General features: G+C 45.1%; 2 protein-coding genes across 2 annotated transcripts in view; both read left to right on the forward strand.

The window, feature by feature from the left end:
• Positions 1–380: 380 nt before the first annotated feature.
• Positions 381–2,110, forward strand: LOC128719620 (cysteine-rich hydrophobic domain-containing protein 2). The gene is made up of 3 exons (XM_053813248.1): positions 381–502; positions 1,653–1,863; positions 1,943–2,110. The coding sequence occupies exons 1-3, from the start codon at positions 381–383 to the stop codon at positions 2,108–2,110; spliced, it is 501 nt and encodes a 166-aa protein (XP_053669223.1).
• A 10,236-nt stretch (positions 2,111–12,346) lies between these two features.
• Positions 12,347–17,666, forward strand: part of LOC128710027 (G protein-activated inward rectifier potassium channel 3-like) — a 59,057-nt gene continuing 53,737 nt past the window's right edge. The window contains exon 1 of the mRNA XM_053805068.1: positions 12,347–12,684. Coding sequence (XP_053661043.1) covers positions 12,347–12,684 — 338 coding nt within the window. The remainder of the gene's footprint in view (positions 12,685–17,666) is intronic.

Consider the following 17,666-nt stretch of genomic DNA (forward strand, 5'->3'; position numbering starts at 1 on the left):
GGGTTGCTTTGATGAGGGCAGCCGAATGAGCTGCGGGGACATTCACCGTGTCTGAAAGATTGTTAGAAAGAATGGATCGCTGCGGTAACCGTGGGTGCGAAATCTCTTTGTTTGCATACACCGCTTTTGTTTACATTGCGAAGAGTTGAAAGGTGTACGAACGGTGCCGTGCCTTTGCCCGCCACGGAAAATTCTCGGTCAAGAACGGACCGCGTACAACGCGAAGGTGTGATCGCCGAGAGCTGCTGTACACTACAAAGAAAAGCGCCACTGCCTGCTTGAGCTAGATTGCACCACATAAAGCGCTGCAGCAAAGCTACCTTTTTTGTGCTACCGATCTAAGAAGCCCTTTGAACAGCCTAGCACACACACACGGTACCATGATGGCCGATTTCGACGCAATCTACGAGGAGCAGGAGCTCTCGGAGGAAAACCTTGAGGAGGCGCACGTGCAGATGGTTCCGGATCCGATTGTGATCCGTGGAGCTGGCAATATGACAGTGTAAGTATGGAATGTTTGCTCTCCGTAACCCTTCGGGCAGGTATTAATTCGTGTGGCAAACAGCGGTTAGAACGCCAGCTCGCCAACACTTCAAAGCCGCAATCGTAGTACGCGTGTTTGTGGCCTCTGTGGCCATCGTCATCGCTTGCTTACACAATCGATCCACACGGCTATTGGGTGGATGGTTCGTTTTCTCCGTGAGGCCGCCTCTCGTTTCGGGCTGTTCGGTTGGTTTGCGTTTCGATTTCGTTCGTTTTTTTTGTATGCCAAGTTACACAATAGCAACAGACCCCGTCACCACTGTGTTGCTGTTGAATGGCCCAGCTGAGCGACGGTGAAAGAGACAGAGAAAAGCGCGAAAACAGATACGCATGGCATGGAGTGCCAAACATGGCCATGCCATCTGACTAGTGATGAAAGGCGAAAGTTAAAACGGGGCTCAATTTATGGAGAGCGAAATGGAACCAAAAACACTGGAAACACACACAGAGACATGGGGCCGAAAACAATCACATGCAGGTGCCATGCTTTATGGCATTGATTTTCGCGACCGCGGCAGTTTCCTTTCCGTCGCTGAGATCCATTTCAATGAAGGTTGTTCTGCGCTACTTTCACACTACCTCCTTCCTTCCCAACCGTCCTTTCCCCGTTGGCGCCGTTGTCGAGTTCGAGTTGTAATTGTGCTAACTAAACATCGGCCACAGTTTACGTTGAATGCATGAGACATCGTTAATTGCGAGGAATATAGATTTTCCGTGGTCAGTTGCGTTGGTTTTCGGCCTCACTTTTCAAATAATCTTGCTTTTAACTGACGCAACTACACTTCGGCTTTGCCCACTGAGAGTCAGCGTGGAATGGGTTTGAAGATCGCGTCTAAACAAAGCCGCCAACGTACGTAAATAAACGATCTTGTTCTTGCTAATTTTCCCCGCTAAGTGAAGTGCAAGCAGTTGTTCCGGCCACTCTTCCAATGAATGAATCAAATTTATCAACAAACCTCATTAGCGTGCTAAAATTTTTCTCCATTAATGAATCATATTATCCTTCGAGGATTGTTTACAGTGAATTCATATGAATAACTCTTCTTAAAAGATTTACTAGATACAACGCTATTATTAACCTAGTTGCCCTTCTTTTGATCGTTTTGCAGGTTTGGCTTAAGCAATCGATTCAACGTGCAATTTCCAGCCGGTCTGGTATCGCGCGTTGCACCGGAAGAGTTCAAAGCGACCGTGCTGCGGATCAATGCCGTGCTAAAAAAGACGCTACCCGTCAACGTGAAGTGGCTGTTCTGTGGTTGCGTTTGCTGCTGCTGCACATTAGGATGTTCTCTATGGCCTGTGATATGTTTAAGTAAGAGGGTAAGTGGCCAGATCGATTGTTGTGCGGCATCGCCTGACAAACTGATTGACTCGTTGATTCCATCTCGTCCGATCGTAGACGCAGCATACGCTAAACAAACTGCTCGAGTGGGAAAACAGTCACCTTTATCACAAGCTCGGACTGCACTGGCGCCTCAGCAAACAGCAGTGCGATTCGAATTCGATGATGGAGTACGTGCTACTAATAGAATTCATACCGAAAACGCCAATCTACCGGCCCGACTAAGGCGATTTGGAGGTGCGCTGGATGTGGGAAGGACGGCCTTTAGTTCGATTCCTTTCTTAATATTGGGTGTAGATTTGGTGTGTAGACAGGAGCAAAACAAGGAAAACCGGTAACCGAACTACGGAGGAATATAGGTGTAGCGTCGGGAATGCTCGTTTAGTTTCCGGTTGGTAATGATCTAATTATCGATAGCGTCTAATTTACGATAGTAAAAATATAATATATTTTACACACACACTCGCTAACAACACCCCATCGCTGCACGATCCTTTGAGTCAACGCAAACAGACGCAGATTTCGTGTAAACCTTCTTAGTCAATCATATCCATTGAATCGTACGAAAGCGTATCCGTTACGTGTGTTTGTGCGCCTTTCGTGCTTCGCTACACACACATACGATGTTTGTTCAATTGGTTCTATTTTAATGAGTTTTAGTAACGAGAATAATAGAGTAAGATCAAACCATCAAGCGCATCAGGCTGATCAGGCCGCGTGTAACAAATGTGCACACAGAGAAAGGATCGTAATAGGGATAATAATAACTATATTAATGATAACAAAAAGGAACGTTTAGCGTTTGTATAGTGTATAGTGAGTTTTGTGAGTAGTCGGCAGCCCCGGACATATGCGACGAATTCGGATACAGCTGTAAATGGTTTTGGAAAAGATTGTGTTTTAGGAAGAAGCTGAAACCAGCACGAGTATTAGCCAAAATAGAGAGTGCGCAAGACGTTTGTGGTGCGAAATTCCCGAGTACAGACACGCGTTGAAGGCCCGGATCTCGGATCGTTCTTCCGTAGCACAGGACTTGCAGTTTGGTCTAGTTGATCGGAAACGGCAGTCAAGACCTGGAGTGTGGGTCTGAGGCGCTAAGAGGAAGATTCAGATTTCAGACAGCAGGGAGTTTAGTTACCGTTTTCGTGACACGGCATACATTACAAAAGAGGTCCTCCACCCTCCGTCAATCGCATGTGCCATCTGCAGTAGGACGGCACTACTTAATGTGATTTCGAACTTCTGCTTTCTTTAGCTTGCTGTTATCTGTACCAGAGTTTGGTTTTAGCGATCAGTTCCACAAAAAAATGCTATGGAAAAAAATCATTTCGTTGTGCCTAAAAACGCGTTACGTTACTACTTTCGTTAAGGGCCAAAAAAAGAACGATGTACAGTTTAGAATATCACCTCACCGGCCGGAAAGACACAAGCAATTGAGCTTTGTTTTCTTGATAGTACGCAGCTGCCCGGCCATCAATACAACAGCGGGCAACGTCTGTGTACCGGGGAAAAGGTGTTGGATCGAACACCAACTCGACTTCGACGAACAAACGAGTGCGCCTACACGAATGTACTAGACACACAGGTGGAACAGGTTGAACCGGGAAGAAAATTAGTGTTAGGCTTTTTATACAGCATAGTGTTTACGAGCAAACCAGGAGGACGAGGTAAATGGAAATTCTATTATATCCCTTCATCCGCGCTGGGACGATTGTTATTTCATCGAGAAACTGAGTGGACGGGAGGAAAGGCTGAAGCAGTACAATGCAGTTACAAAACCGTACGGAATAAAATGTTTCGAAAATGAAAAAAAAACCTCCCCCTTCGCCCCTTGGCTGCTTGCCCTTTCGTTCATATTTCCATGCCTGAGGACAACGTGGTCAATAGTGGTAAGTTTTGAAATGGGAACAAGCGGTGTACAAGTGTGTGTGTGTACGTGAAAGCGTTTGTTTGGTAGAAACAGAAAACAAAACTGCATAAAAAACAACTCGCAAACGAATAAATTCTAGCACGAGCGCTGTAGGCCATTTTTCTAGCGGGGTCTCTGCTTCTGTGGCAATTCTTTCCGTAGAGTGTACAAACGTCACGCTATAGTGTAGTGAACTTTTTTTTCCTGGGTGTCTTTATTCTATTGGGTGGGGTTCCGGAGTAAAGGACCCCTTTGCTTTACTGTAGGGCGAGTGCATTCAAAATGGGCGATACAGGGACAGAGGGGTCCCAGTTTTGTGTTGTATGAAATTTGCAGCTCATTCCCCTTTTGCGGGAAAGGCGAATGGGGTACGGCCGTGGGTTGTGCATGCAATTGGCGACAATCGTGCTAGACGGCGGTTCAGACGCCACCTGTGCGTCTACGTACCGCACCAGCGTAATGCGGTTCCCTCTGTCCCCCTTCGTACCTCCTTCCCTTTCGACCGGAGCAGCTGTTGACGGCGTTGATGCGTCATCGGCAATTCGCCTTTTCGGTTGTGGTAGCATCAACCTGCTTGGTGGTGCAGTTTGCAGCAGGATCCGTGGACGTACGGAACACGTGTTTTTGGTGAAAACGCGATAGGTGCGACGACCACCAGCCGTTGTGTTGCGCGTGCCGTGAGTGAGTGTTGTTCGCTGCGTAGGTCTTCCTTCGACAGCTGATCGTCATTAATGAGGTGTGAGTTGGATGGACTATCACCACCCTGGGAGATCGCGGTGCAAAAGTCGAAGGACACAGACATTCGCATCGATATTAATGACATCTGTGGCTGAAACCACACATGATCTCGTGACGTTTGGTAAAAGGAAATAAAAAAAACAAGACAATTAGCTGGCTAGTGAGAGCAATCGCTTTTCTAGTTGGACGCGTCCCGAACTCGTTCAGAACGTTGCAGGGGAGAAGGGGTTTCATCCATTCTTAGCCGTTTCATTGCTTCCATTTGCACGCTGCATCCGTTTGGCGGATGTACAACTCTCAGTGCCCGAACCGCGCCGTTATATCTCGTGTCTCGCAGCATACGCGTCGCATGTGTGGAAAATGATTGCGGACACTCTCAATTCACTCTCCGCTGTGTGTGTGTGTGCGTGTGTGTATACAGTGAGCTCGCCACAATGCCCCACGGTGGAACGAACGTACGCAGTGCGGAAGTGTGGTGGAGGTGGTACCGGTAGGTCGGTTTTCGTTGCCGTCGGCAGGGATCCGTCAGTAAACCATCCGCCGCGAGCGATTGCGCGCGTTATTTCCTTTAGATCGCGTTTCGTTATACCGCGAGGGTAGTGTGACCGCGCGGCACACAGCAAAAGTTCTGCTGGTTTTGCGATCACGTACGAGTCGTGTACGCAATTCCTTCGCACATTCGGTGGACTCCCAACCCCCTCCCTCCCGCAGATATAGCAAGCGAGTGGTAGGAGGTGAGTGCGTGTTTGCACATGCGCACAGGTTTGTCAACCGCAGGCTGGGCCAGTGTTTTTGCAAACGTTCCTTCCGTTAGCTGTGCAATTATCCTTGCCTTCCTGAAAACGTGTGGCTCGCTGTGGGCGTGTGTGTATGCCGTACAAGTGCAAGGATCTGAGGACCCTGAGAGAGATTGAAATCAAGCTCGTGTGCTCACTTCTAGGCGGCAATTCACAGTGGCGCGTTTGTTAGATCAAGTAGGCTGAATAAGCGAAATCCCCGATCGTACCGGAGCTTTTGTTGTGCATGGGAGAATCGTTGGAAAAACCCGATTGGAAAACCCCCCAATAGTAAGGAAACGAGTTCGTGTGTGTGTGTGTGCGTGTGTGTGTTTAGTTTCACAGGTGAGACATACGGAGTTCCCATATTTCAATTACAAGCCAATGTTCTAAGGGCATAAACTGAGTCTTTACCGCGCGAGCTCTGTTGAATATCCACGATCAGAAAACATAGCACATGTCCAAGGTTTGGGTAGCAGTGCGATAAGGGTTTTAGTTTTGCGATCAAGTAGCCATCTGGTGGTTGGCAAATGGTTCCAGTGGTGGTTGCAGTTTGATTGTGGATTTGTGTATGCTGTTTGTGATGCGTGTTTTAATGGTGATGTCATATTGTTGTACATGATCGTGCGACTAAGTGAGATATAAGCGTAAGGAAATGCTTTAACCACCAACTTACACGTACACCGAACGAGCGCTAGACGACATCCAATTGCAAGGTTAGTATGCACTTGGAGCGCGGGATCAGCTGTTGCAGAGTTGAACACATCTCAAGGACCTTCTCGCATGGTTGCCCTTGGTAGTGCTCAGTTCAGTTCTCCAAACGTTTTCCGATGCTCAGTTCCCCGAACGTTTTTCGATGCTATCAGTGCTTCAATGTTTTCAGCGACCTAAACATAATCCAGCTTTCAGTGCGTTGAACCTTTTTTTGTTGTTGCTTTCGTCCCAACCGGGTTACTGGGTGAACCCTCCCACAGCGACCGATGTACTGGGTCAGTGCCAGTACAAAGTCACGGCGCACGAGTGTGACACGTTATGCACGAGCGGTGTAACGGATTCGCAATGTAACGCACAACAGGTTCATGCGCATGTCGCTTTCGGTCTCGTTAACCTTGAGCAAATGTGTTTTACAAGCTGCATCCGAGAGCGCTACCTTCGCCATCGGCACACATCCTTGTGATTGCCCCCGAAGGGAACACAATCGATCATAACGATCGTAACGATTAGGATCGATTTCCGCATCGTTGAAAGTGTATGCATTTCTGTTACTGTGCAGGTGTGGGTGAATCTGAACCCTTCCAATGTAATTTCCCTAATTCAACACCCTCATTTGAACGCTTGAATTTGTCAGAAAGATTGTCCTCGTCTTGGCGAACGACTGAGTTGAGTGGCAAGTCTCAGTTTTTTTTTGGCTTTCGGGAACGACTCCTCCTCTTGGCTACTATTTGGTTCAAGGTTTAAACACCTCCGCTAACGGCCGTCACCGCTGCTGACAGGCACGCTAACAATTTCAATAAATTAAGAGGGGTTTTTTTATTATCAGCATCAACCCCCGGATCATCTGGCGAGGGGTTTGGGAGGACATCAGCAGCTTTTACCCGCTCATCTTGCCATTGTCTTTGAACACACGGCGGTCACGAGATGCTTAAGCTGCTGCGCTTCTTCATCTATCCCTCCATATGCTTAAGTGATATTAATTTGAGCACCAACCTGCGCTCGTTCTGCTGCTCCCAGCTGGATGGCAAAGACGCACGCTAAACACACGCGCTAAAGGACGCACCGGGTTTTCGTCTGGCCGAGGATTATCTTGTCACCGGGTAGGTGGCCCCGTCCATTTACTAACCAGTGTCTTACACCGACGTCATCTCGCATTTTCGTTATCTGTCCAAATAATCAACGAATTAGGCAGCATGATGAAGTGCCCGGTGTGTTGGGCAGATTTGGAAGATGGTGCAGTGCTTAAGCTTATTATTTGTGCATTACCGGTATTTATTTGCCCTGGTACTTCTCACTTACCGTGCCGAATGTGGTGTAGAATGTTTCCACACCACAAAAGAAGAAGGTTGAAATGAATATTCACGCCCGGACCATAAACCGCGTAACGTAAATTTAGCAACGATAAGATTTAAGACCTTAATTTGACCGACAAACCACTTCATCGTCACGGTGTGCAGGGGGAGCTCTTGTCCCTTTTTTTGGTACATTTCACCCAAATTTGTGCTCTGTTTATGTTACCGTCTCCAAATACGTCAATGGCAACGTGAGCCGTCCCATTTGGTGTGTAAAATGTTGTCAGCTTCTAAAAATTTGGTTAAAACCACACGATTTAATCGTTCCCCTTTCGTCGTACGACAATGTACGACCAGCTGGGAGTTTTCTTTTGCAAATATACATTTCCGAACTATGTCCGAGCAGTTTGAACACCGGGAAAAGGTCGGCATTCGGTGTCTTTTTGTATGGGTTTTTCTTACTTATATACCGGGCGGTCCGGTGGCATGATGGTATTGGCGCCGGTCTTTACACGAACGGACCGGACCAAAATCTCATCCAGACTAATCCTCCGTAGCAAGAACTTGACTATGCGGCTACGAGGTAAAATACGTCTAGTATGCCAGAAATGGCAGGCATATGACCAAATAGGTCGTTACGCCAAGAAGAAAGAGAAAGAGACTTACTTATGTTGTTATACTCCACAGACAATGTTGTGCGATCGTGGCACATTTGGTTTTGTTGTGTACCGTTGAAACAATGATCCAACGAAAATCATTCATTATTGACCGCGCTGACACCATTTCCTGCGTAATTTGAGTTTTGGCAAGGACAGTTTTTTTGTGGTTTGCAGCGAAATGGAAACACGTGACGGTGTATTGTGTTGCCCCAAGCCCAGGTGTGTTGGGTGGTTTCAACCAAAAATGGAGAGAAGATCCAGTTTCACGCAAACCAAAAATATAACACTTCCCAAACAAACACGTGCACATTGTAAGGAAAATTCCGGCCAGGTAAACTTGTGCCAAGGTTTCTGCGTGGATAAGCCAAAGTAAATAGAGATAAATGTAAATCTAACCCGGTATGGAAGAAACCGTTGATTTCGGAAAAAAAGTCTTGCTAAAAAAACTCTTGTTGGTAAAAAAAGTCAACAAACACTTGTTGGCGTGTGTGGGTTGAAGGATTTATTTTAATTTATAGTACCATCTACCACGGCGAAGACATGCGTCTGGACATCCCGGAAGTTGCTCATAAAGATCGGTAAAGTGTAGGTAATATCACTTAGGAACTCGCCCGGTGCTTACGAATGTTTAAGAAAACATAACGAGCAATTTAAATTTGTCAAATAGCAATGTTTATGATATATTGACTGGTCTCGTTTAGTGCTATGAGGTGTTCAATGTCCGTGGTGTTCATCTCATGTCATCTTTGGTATTTTGCTACGCTCTTTCTTCTTGGTAAACTTAGGACGCTTTGCGTATTTCCTGTGCATCATGGTTACAATCGCGCTAGCAGTTGGCGCTATATCAATTCTTGCCCTTACCGTCGGATGACTAACGTTTTATTCCACCCCTCAAACGTTCTTACCAGTGCGTTCTAGCGACTTTCGTACCTAATGGCCTATTTAAAGCTTTCTTTCTCCAACTTCCCTCTTCTCGTCTTACCTTAGTCTTAGGAGAATGATTTTTGAGATGGAATTTTCGGTGGAAAACACGTGTTTTCCGCCACTCCACTGCATGGCAGTCCCATCCGGCCGTCAACGGGTTTGAATGTCACCGCCAAGCGGCAGCATAGACAGCGTTCATCGATGAAGGTTTGTTTATTTTCGGGTTGCCTTCACTACTTTATGAAGGAATGTACGTCGTATAACAGCAACCGGCTGACATTGATCTTGAATGAAACGCACGGTATCGAGTACAAATTGATACAACGGAATACCCCCGGCGAATTGGAAACCGCACGAAACTAAACCATCTTCCTCCGTGCCGTGCTTTCTTAATCGTTTTTGGCGTGAAAACACACAAAATCAAGCCCCTAAATCACCGGTCTGTCGCGAGACGAAAGTGTGTGTGTGTGTTTTTTTAATGTTGTTGTTGCTTTGTTTTGTTTGTTCCGCGCTCCGTTCTGTTGTGAGTGGTTCAGTTTCAGATTACGCCGCTTCCCGTTGAAAACACGAATTTACGGTGCGTCGTACTTGCAATTGTGCTAGAGCATGCAAAATGTTTATTAGCCGCCGATCAGAATAGCACTGTTGGCTAAAAATAAACACTTGTCGCATAGGCAAACGCTTTGTTTCGAGTGGAACTTGTGTGAGGTTTTAATATCCTTCTTTTCTTTTGCGTTTGTTGAACTGATTTTGTTTGGGTTTGATGGTAAAAGATATTGTTGCGATAAGCTTCAATTTAATTAACCATCTCAGAACATATTTTGCAGCCGTAATTTTAATATACTGTCTCTACACCAGTGATAAAAGAAGAAATTGTTCCCGTGACTTTAAAATAGTAGGACGGAAACAATCAGTTTTTCATTTTCAAACATAAAAACAGGAGAGAAAAATAAAGAGCAAAACATCTAGTCATTTTTTTAGCCTTGCAAAATGCAACACGGGGTACGAGTCCGATAATCTCCGTCGGATGTGCCATGCAATTCCATGCACACCGTGATGCAACATTATGCAACCCACTGCCATGTGCAGGTGCATGCACAAAAGAACTCCATTTCATCCAGTTAACGACCGTTTGATCGTGATCGTGACACTGGACCTTGGTCGGACAGCTTTTGTCTCTCTGTCTATAGCAAACATGTGCAATTAACAAACGATCACGGCTTGATGCCATTAGCCGCGAAAGGTAGATGGATTAGAAAAGTGGCTGAATTGCAGCTGAATCAGTTACTACGGCTAGTGACGTACGCGGACAGAACCGTTGCCATTTGCATTGGTCAGGGTTGAAAAATCTGTACCGTACGCAATTGCGGTGCGGTGGACAGTGAATGCAGCTCACATACGGCGCACCGGTTGGTGATATTGTGATAGGTGTTGCTGGTAATTATTGCGAGACTTTTACGCTTGTTGATGTGCAAGTGTGCGTGAAATATTTTTTTCTTCCTCTTCAACCGATAAACTGACCATCATCGATCGCTAACATTGCGATCGGGTGAGGTAAGTCACCGATGGTGAGGGTAGTTAATGTGATCGCAATGTCACTCATGGCCTTCGGAATGCATGCGACCTCGCGACCGTGCGGGAAAGGCGTAAACACACCACATGGGAACGGCTGACTGTCGAACCAAGGAGCCCAAGGTGTATGGAATTTCGAACCGCGCCGGACGGGGCACAGGAATCCCATCTGACACCTACGGGTAATTAAATGACGAATGATTGATGTGTGTCGGGACCGAAATGAGCAATCATCAGGTCGTTACTTAAAAAAAACCCCAGCTCTGTGCTCCAAAGGGAACGCAATGTAAGTTGGAGACGGAAATGCATTCCCTGTTTGCCATTCGCCATTTGATGTTACGCCTGAACGATCCGTTCATTTAGAATTTGGAAGAACATTCACGAAAGTCTCCAAGACGTCCGTTCACCAACACGCCGCATATCGGCCGGCGAAACAAAATATCAATTTCGACACTCAAATGACACTTCCTGCCCAAATCTGTGGCATCTAGGCACGGTCAGAATGGTCGAAAACGGGAAAGGCAACGTGCGACTAGAATGTTTGGACGGCGTTCTGATGTGCGAGATGACTGGATTATCGAGAGCATTCACTGCCAAGGGCTACGACAAAAAGGGTAAACGACTTCGGGTACGTGCACTGCCCCGGGCGTACACACTTCGCTTTGTGCACCAGGCCTGGAATCCTGTAGATAGCGTTAAATGGCTAGCAAAGACGTGAAGTACCGTGCTGGAATGAATGGAACGAGCCCCGGCAGCGATAAACGCAAAAGTCTTCTGAAACCTGATCACTTCCACAGGCAGGATGATGATCTTTGTTGTTCCCGGTGATAGCCGGGAGCTCGCAGGCTGACACGAGCATGAGCGATCTTGTGCTTACGTCCGGAAGATTTTCTGATAAGCACTCGTCACCATTGTTAGCGCAAAGTGCATACAATGGTGCACAAATAGCGCGACAGAAGGGCGTTGGATATTTGCCGAGGATCAGGCGAGATATTCTTTGTACACGGTGTGTGTGTGTCTGTAGCGTTTGAAACGATCTTTTACACATTTATTCAACCTGACCGTTTTGTACCAGACAGGGCAGCCATCTAATCGATACGCAAAGAAGCGACACTACCAAAAATAGCATTACTCGCGCGAATGGTCTTGATTTGTGTCTTTCCCTCCCCAAAGCCGTTCGGTGGCAATGATGAGTTGTTATCCTCGACTCGATCCCGACTAGATCTCTCAATTGATTAGATTAAAAATGTACATCGCATCGTTATGATAATCTTTTCGTGTCAAACCGCGCACCAACATGGCCCACTGGGTCAGTGAGGCTGCTAATTGCAGCGCTAAAGCCCCGCCGGACAGGTTAGACGTTTGCGGTGCTGCGTGTAGGGTGCCACCGAGAGACATTATGATATGATGCGCTGGTAGCAGCCGCAACCACAGACGGACCAATCGGTGGCTTAACTCGTCGACTCGCAAGATGAAGCTTCTCGACACCGGTTGGAAGTTGTCGCGGTGCCAGTAGCAATTGGAGTTTGGAGACCGGAGTGTCTGGTAGCAATTAAAAGCGATTACCTTTTTCATGTTTGACGCGCGATGGTGGGCGGTCTTGCAATTAACAACACGGGTGATTTGCACGATTGCCTGCACCTGATTGGATTTATTCGCTTGCCGTTTTTTTAAGCGATTGAAACGAATTGGACCTTGCCTGTTCAGTGTCATTGCCGCGCACGACATTTATGGTGTGCGTTGCGTTCGCTTCGATAAAGAAACTGTAGCGTGTTGGAAGATTTTTCAATGGTGTGTTTCTTTCATTGTTTTCCAGGATTCTGCTGTTTGGGAGATCATAAATTATAAGGAGCTCCTCAAGATAGTCCGCAAGAAAAATGACCAAACTATTGGAAGATGTTCGTCCGACGGAGCGTACTCCACATGACACAGGAGATCCAGATGCAGCCGGTTGCTGGACGAAACTGCTGGACGATACCACACACAAGCCGGCGATCATCATTGGGTCAGCCTCCCAGCCAGGAGGCGCTCCGGACGCCGTCAAAGAGCTGCTGGTGACGGTCGATCCGGAAACGGGAAAAACACAGCAAACGGTCGAGTCCAGCGGTGATCGTGCGGCAGGCGGACGACGGCGTGAATCGATCCTCGGAACATTCCACCGACAGTTGCGGATGTCGTTAAAGGCGGTCAGTGAAACACCGGGACCACTGACAAGGTAGGTAGTCACGCTCGGTAGAAGCTGTGCGGAAATGGAATTCGGTTTGCAGCGGTACGCGAGCTAACAATGGGGTTTGGAGCGGAAGCGATTCCTTGGCAGAGGTCAAGGCAGATGGTTCGGTGACTCCTCTAAGCGATTCGGTTATCATATGGCGCGAAGTAATTGTCCGTGATTGGAGTATTCTGCTGCATGAGAATGGTTATTAGTGGAGGCGCCAAATTGCCGCCCGCCCCAGTGGGTAATTAGGACCTTTGGGTCGCAACCAGCAAGACTGCGTTCCTTGAGGCATAATCGTTTTCCATCACGCGAAAGTATGTACACAGTTGTTGTGATTTAAATTCCTATCGCCGGCCCTTTTTCTCTGGGATGGTTTTGTGAGCGCATGCTAAACTTTGCTCGACAGTATGACCACTTCTTTCCCGGTCCAGACGGTAGATGGCATGCGATGACGGCGATAGGGAAGAATGTGATTTTTTTTATTCGCCATTGTATCACGTTCCAGATCCAGCAGGGTGGGATGTTTATCTGGAGACCCTTCGCTTACTGATGCGTTGTCGACGTCGGTTCTTGGAGTTCTTGAATTCTTTCGATACGTTCACGAAATAATGACACACGAATGGCAGCAGAATGGAGTGTGCAACTTTATTGCCGGTCGCTTAAACACTGTGTCGACATGTCCCAAAAAAACCTGACGGGCCTGTTGTAATGTGGTTGATCTCGTTTCTATTTTAAGCTAAGCGAGAAGCGGGTTAGGGTTTGTTTACTTTAGTGCGGCGACGCTGGTGATTATGTTTCGTTTTATATCTCAACGTTAACGAGTTAAACATTTTCGCACGATCAGCTGACGACGACGGTTTGCGAAGGAGGCAGTAAAAGATGAGCTGGTTGTTATTTGTTTTCAGATGATTTTTGTTTTATTTCAATTTTCTTCTGTTTATAGGTACATATTTATTTCTTTTTTGTTACTCCACGATAAAATACAATTCAAAAATACATATAATTAGATTATCAAAAATTCATTCATACAATGTATAATAATTTTCCATGGGTTTTCTTTGCCTGACTGCAATCTGCTCCATGTGTTGCTAACTTGCGTTCGGATAATCGTAACTGAAAACCGAGCAGCCAATCAAACAGTACCCGGTAACTACTGACCGGAACAAGCAAATCAACAACCAAAAAAAGCGATTCAATAACGAACAAAACCAAAAGTAACGTTTCGCTATCTAGAGTAGTTTTGCTTTATTTTTTGTTTTGTATGAAAAGAAAAGTGTCCACCTATGGAACACTTCCACTAATGACAAATCAAAGTCAATTCCCTCAACAACGGTTAGAAACGGCGTGCTTTTAGTATTCATTACATTGATGCGGTTGTACTGCACGAAATTATGATACGCTTTTCTCGCTATGCACCACTGTGTGAATGTGTGTCTTCTCGTTAGTAAGAATATAATCTCTAATTCATTTCACCGTTGGGAAAACAGTGTGGCAAACAAGATGAATTTCCTCACCAAATAACAACGACCAACGCCATCGGAAACGGAATAAGCAGGACAACGGGGAGATTAACTACTAATTGATTTCATAACCGTTTTCGCTACTTTACACGTTCAAAAGTTGTAAGTAAGGAACAGTGGGTGTGGTTAAAACAGGTGAAAACAACAAGCGGCAAAAAGGTACAGATAGCGTCCGGACCGCCGCCGCCAAATTTAAATCCATGAACAGTTGCGATCAAAATGGGTTTGTGAAACGTTGCGTTCTTTTAGAACAGAAAACAAATCGTTACCACACTTTTGTTTCTATGCAGCCGCGTACCGCAGAACACCAGAATCGAATAAACACTGCCCAATGTAACAACGCGCCCAAGGTGCATGCCAAACGGAACGGTAAAGAGACATCAAATGCGTTTCAATTCAGGATCTTACCATTATATGTTACTTTGCTCCTGTGTCTCTCGTGTCTTGCCTAGCGTTGTTGTCTTTCCTCTCAATGATAGGTGCTTTGTGGTTCGCTTTTCTAATGTGTTCTGAATTTCTGTTTGATTTTTAATTACTTTAAGGATGCGTTAAGTATGCGGTAGTATCAATATGTGTTTGTTTTACTTCCCATTTCTTGTTTGTATCTTTGCTGTCGTTTCCTCGCATTGCGTGCAGCGTCGAAAACCCCTGCAGTTGGTATAGCAAAAGATCGTGTGATGAAAATGGTAAGGAATAAGTAGGCGAGAAATGTTGGTGTGCGTGTTTTACACAAGCGTATAGTTTCGTTATCCTTTGTTAGTACTCTTTGCTAATCCTGTGTGCAAGTACGACTTTACTGCAGCGTTTCGTTTTCCAATGCCACGTTTGGTCGAAAGTGAACATAAATTTTCAAACAAGTTTTAATCAAATTGTTTATTATTTCACATCCTTTTGACGGGTGTTTTTGAGTGATTGTTTTTGCAAACCATTGGTACGTGCGTTAATGGATTTCAAAGTTTCGGGCCATTAGGTTGTGGGGTGTGAAACTTAGTTCATGACGGGTTTGGTTCATTTGTTCGCCGAAGAAGTTGTAATATGAGACGGATATTGAAACGTTAATCAGAGACTGTGTGGGATGGTTCGATAATTTCTACGTATTTCAAACTTCCATCAGGGAGCGTTGCTTACTGCCAGCTGGCTTTATATGTTTTGCTGTAAATGTGTCAAGTCGCTCAGCGTGCGTGCAATGCGCCGCAGTGCAATGAGTAGGTTTTGTTTTAATTTTCCTCTTTGGTTTTGCATTTCCTACAGCGTTGCAGTTTTCTCGAATAACAATTATTAAGTAGCACAGCACACCGCGGTCTGTCTCAGAGTTCATCGGCGATTTTTGTTGCGTGACTTGTGGCCAATGTCGTTAACACTTTAACTGTGTCATCTCACACCTCCCATTTGGTTCCTTTCCTTTAATTCGCATTTTCCGACTTCGACTTATCTAATAACTAATAATTTTTTGTTTGCTAATATTTTGTATGCATATCATGACCGTTTATATATGTGTGTTGTTGTTTTTTTTTGTCGTCTTCATCTGCATCTGCAACGGTGCAACGGTTTTTTTGTTAAGTAGTGCACTAAAGTGGAACCGCAGTCCGATTGAAGGTGCGCAATAACAACGCAATGATTAAAACCCATGTTAGTGTTTCATTAACTTTATCCAATCTTGTTAAATGAGTTTAGTCTTACTAGTCGCTTCCGCCCTATGCAAAGTTGTTCACAACAACGATCGCTAGTGAGTCAATCCATGAGCGTAAATAGAGCTTTTACTTCAGATATAATAATTTTCTAGAGCGTCCAACTTTATAAATATGTTCAAAAAAGATATAAATAAGTTTTGCATTTTTGCTTTGTTTTTGTTCACGCTGACACTCGTTCCGTTTGCCTATGCATGCAACTTTTGGATTGTTTTGCAACTCTCAAAATGCAGCAAACAATGGAAAATGGGGAAAAAGTATGGTACAACAATGCAATGTAGTTTGCTCCTTTAAGTTGTATAATTTGTAACATCCGCTTGTGAGTAGCACAGACACACAAAATGTTCATTTGTTTTTTTTTGTTTTAAATTTATCTAATTGCGTTCCGCTTAGCTCACTTTTGTTTAATCCTCCAACCATGTGTCAATGTTCTCTGTCCGCTTTCAAAATCTGGATATTGAATATTGGTTTTAAATATTTGTTGTAAGTATATACTAACACTTTGCGCTCTTGCTATCTCTTATCGATTTACATGATATTGTAAAACGAAAAAATGTTCACAATGATATATTTGCTTTTAGTTTCGTTTTTTGGTAGAGTTGTAAAGAGATAGAACTAAGCATGCGTAAACTGAAGTCTTCAGTGTGTGGTTTGTTGCAATGTTAGATTTGTTTTAGCTTACAGTGGGTTTAGCAAATTTTGCATTAGTTAGTTTAGCTTTGTTGGTTAGTTTATAGGTTTATTATGAATTTCTTTTGTTTTTCCACCATTTTTTGTTGTCCATCGTGGACATTTTGTATATCACCATGGTCTCTCGATGACCTTTCCCTTGCCGTTACATTTTTCCTTCTGCTTGGCGGGTGCGTATGAGGGGTGTGTAGTGCATTCAGCATGCTTTGTGTGTTTCTTCGAGCACACGTCAGCCCTGCAACCCCCCCAAGGGTTTGCTAGACAGTTCAGGTTGTGCTCGATCGTTCGGTTTACCACCACCAGATGGCACCGTGCGTCGTTCCTGCGGTGCAGCATCACATCGTGGTCGGTGTTCCGCATCGTGTAACAGTACTGGCGAATGATGTCAAATCGTATGATCAGTCACACACAAAAAACCACCGTCCACAAGCAATACCAACTTAGTAACCTCTATGGCGAAGGAAAACGATGCACTTTGCTACTAGCGTACATCCTGGTAATAGTCAATGTTCTTCAATGAGAATTCCGGTCGCTGGCGAGAATGGAAGTAAGATCAACACAAGCAACCCGGGACATGTATGTGACAACGCCGCAGCAAACTAACGGAAGGATCGAACCAAAACGGGGTACAAAAACGCACGGTACGACTCGCATCTTGGTTGTGTTTCTTTATTTTGTTTCGCTTTTCTTTTTAATTGATGAAAACACAGCTAGAGATGATTTGTGGTTTGCTTTTGTTTGTATGTTTCATTTTTTGTTTTTGGTTTTTTGTGAATATCTTAACAACTTTTCCTTAGTTTGTTACTTGTTTCATGTTGCCCCCTAATGTTTCCGTCCATTGTTTTTCCCGTGTTTCTTTTCAATCGTGAGCGCAATAGCTTTATAGAACGTATGTCATCCCTTCCCCCCGTTTTCGTGAATGTGTGGTATAGTGTTTTTCCTCGCGTATGTATCCATATCTGTGTTACGGGTGAGAGAGTAATGTAGCTTAGCTAAACTTTATAAAGTTCGAAAGGTTTCTCTGTGTGTGTTTTTGTTGGTTCACGCCCATGTTTGTTATTTATGCGAGATTTTCTCCGCCTGC

Source organism: Anopheles marshallii, chromosome 2 (assembly GCF_943734725.1).
Source record: "Anopheles marshallii chromosome 2, idAnoMarsDA_429_01, whole genome shotgun sequence".
NCBI lineage: Eukaryota > Metazoa > Arthropoda > Insecta > Diptera > Culicidae > Anopheles > Anopheles marshallii.

Excerpts from the sequence above, each read along its gene's own strand:
- LOC128719620 (XM_053813248.1), top strand. The coding sequence starts at position 381 with ATGATGGCCGATTTCGACGCAATCTACGAGGAGCAGGAGCTCTCGGAG. Across the intron at positions 503-1,652 it reads GGAGCTGGCAATATGACAGT|GTTTGGCTTAAGCAATCGAT; the intron begins GTAAGTATGGAA and ends ATCGTTTTGCAG. Across the intron at positions 1,864-1,942 it reads TGATATGTTTAAGTAAGAGG|ACGCAGCATACGCTAAACAA; the intron begins GTAAGTGGCCAG and ends GTCCGATCGTAG.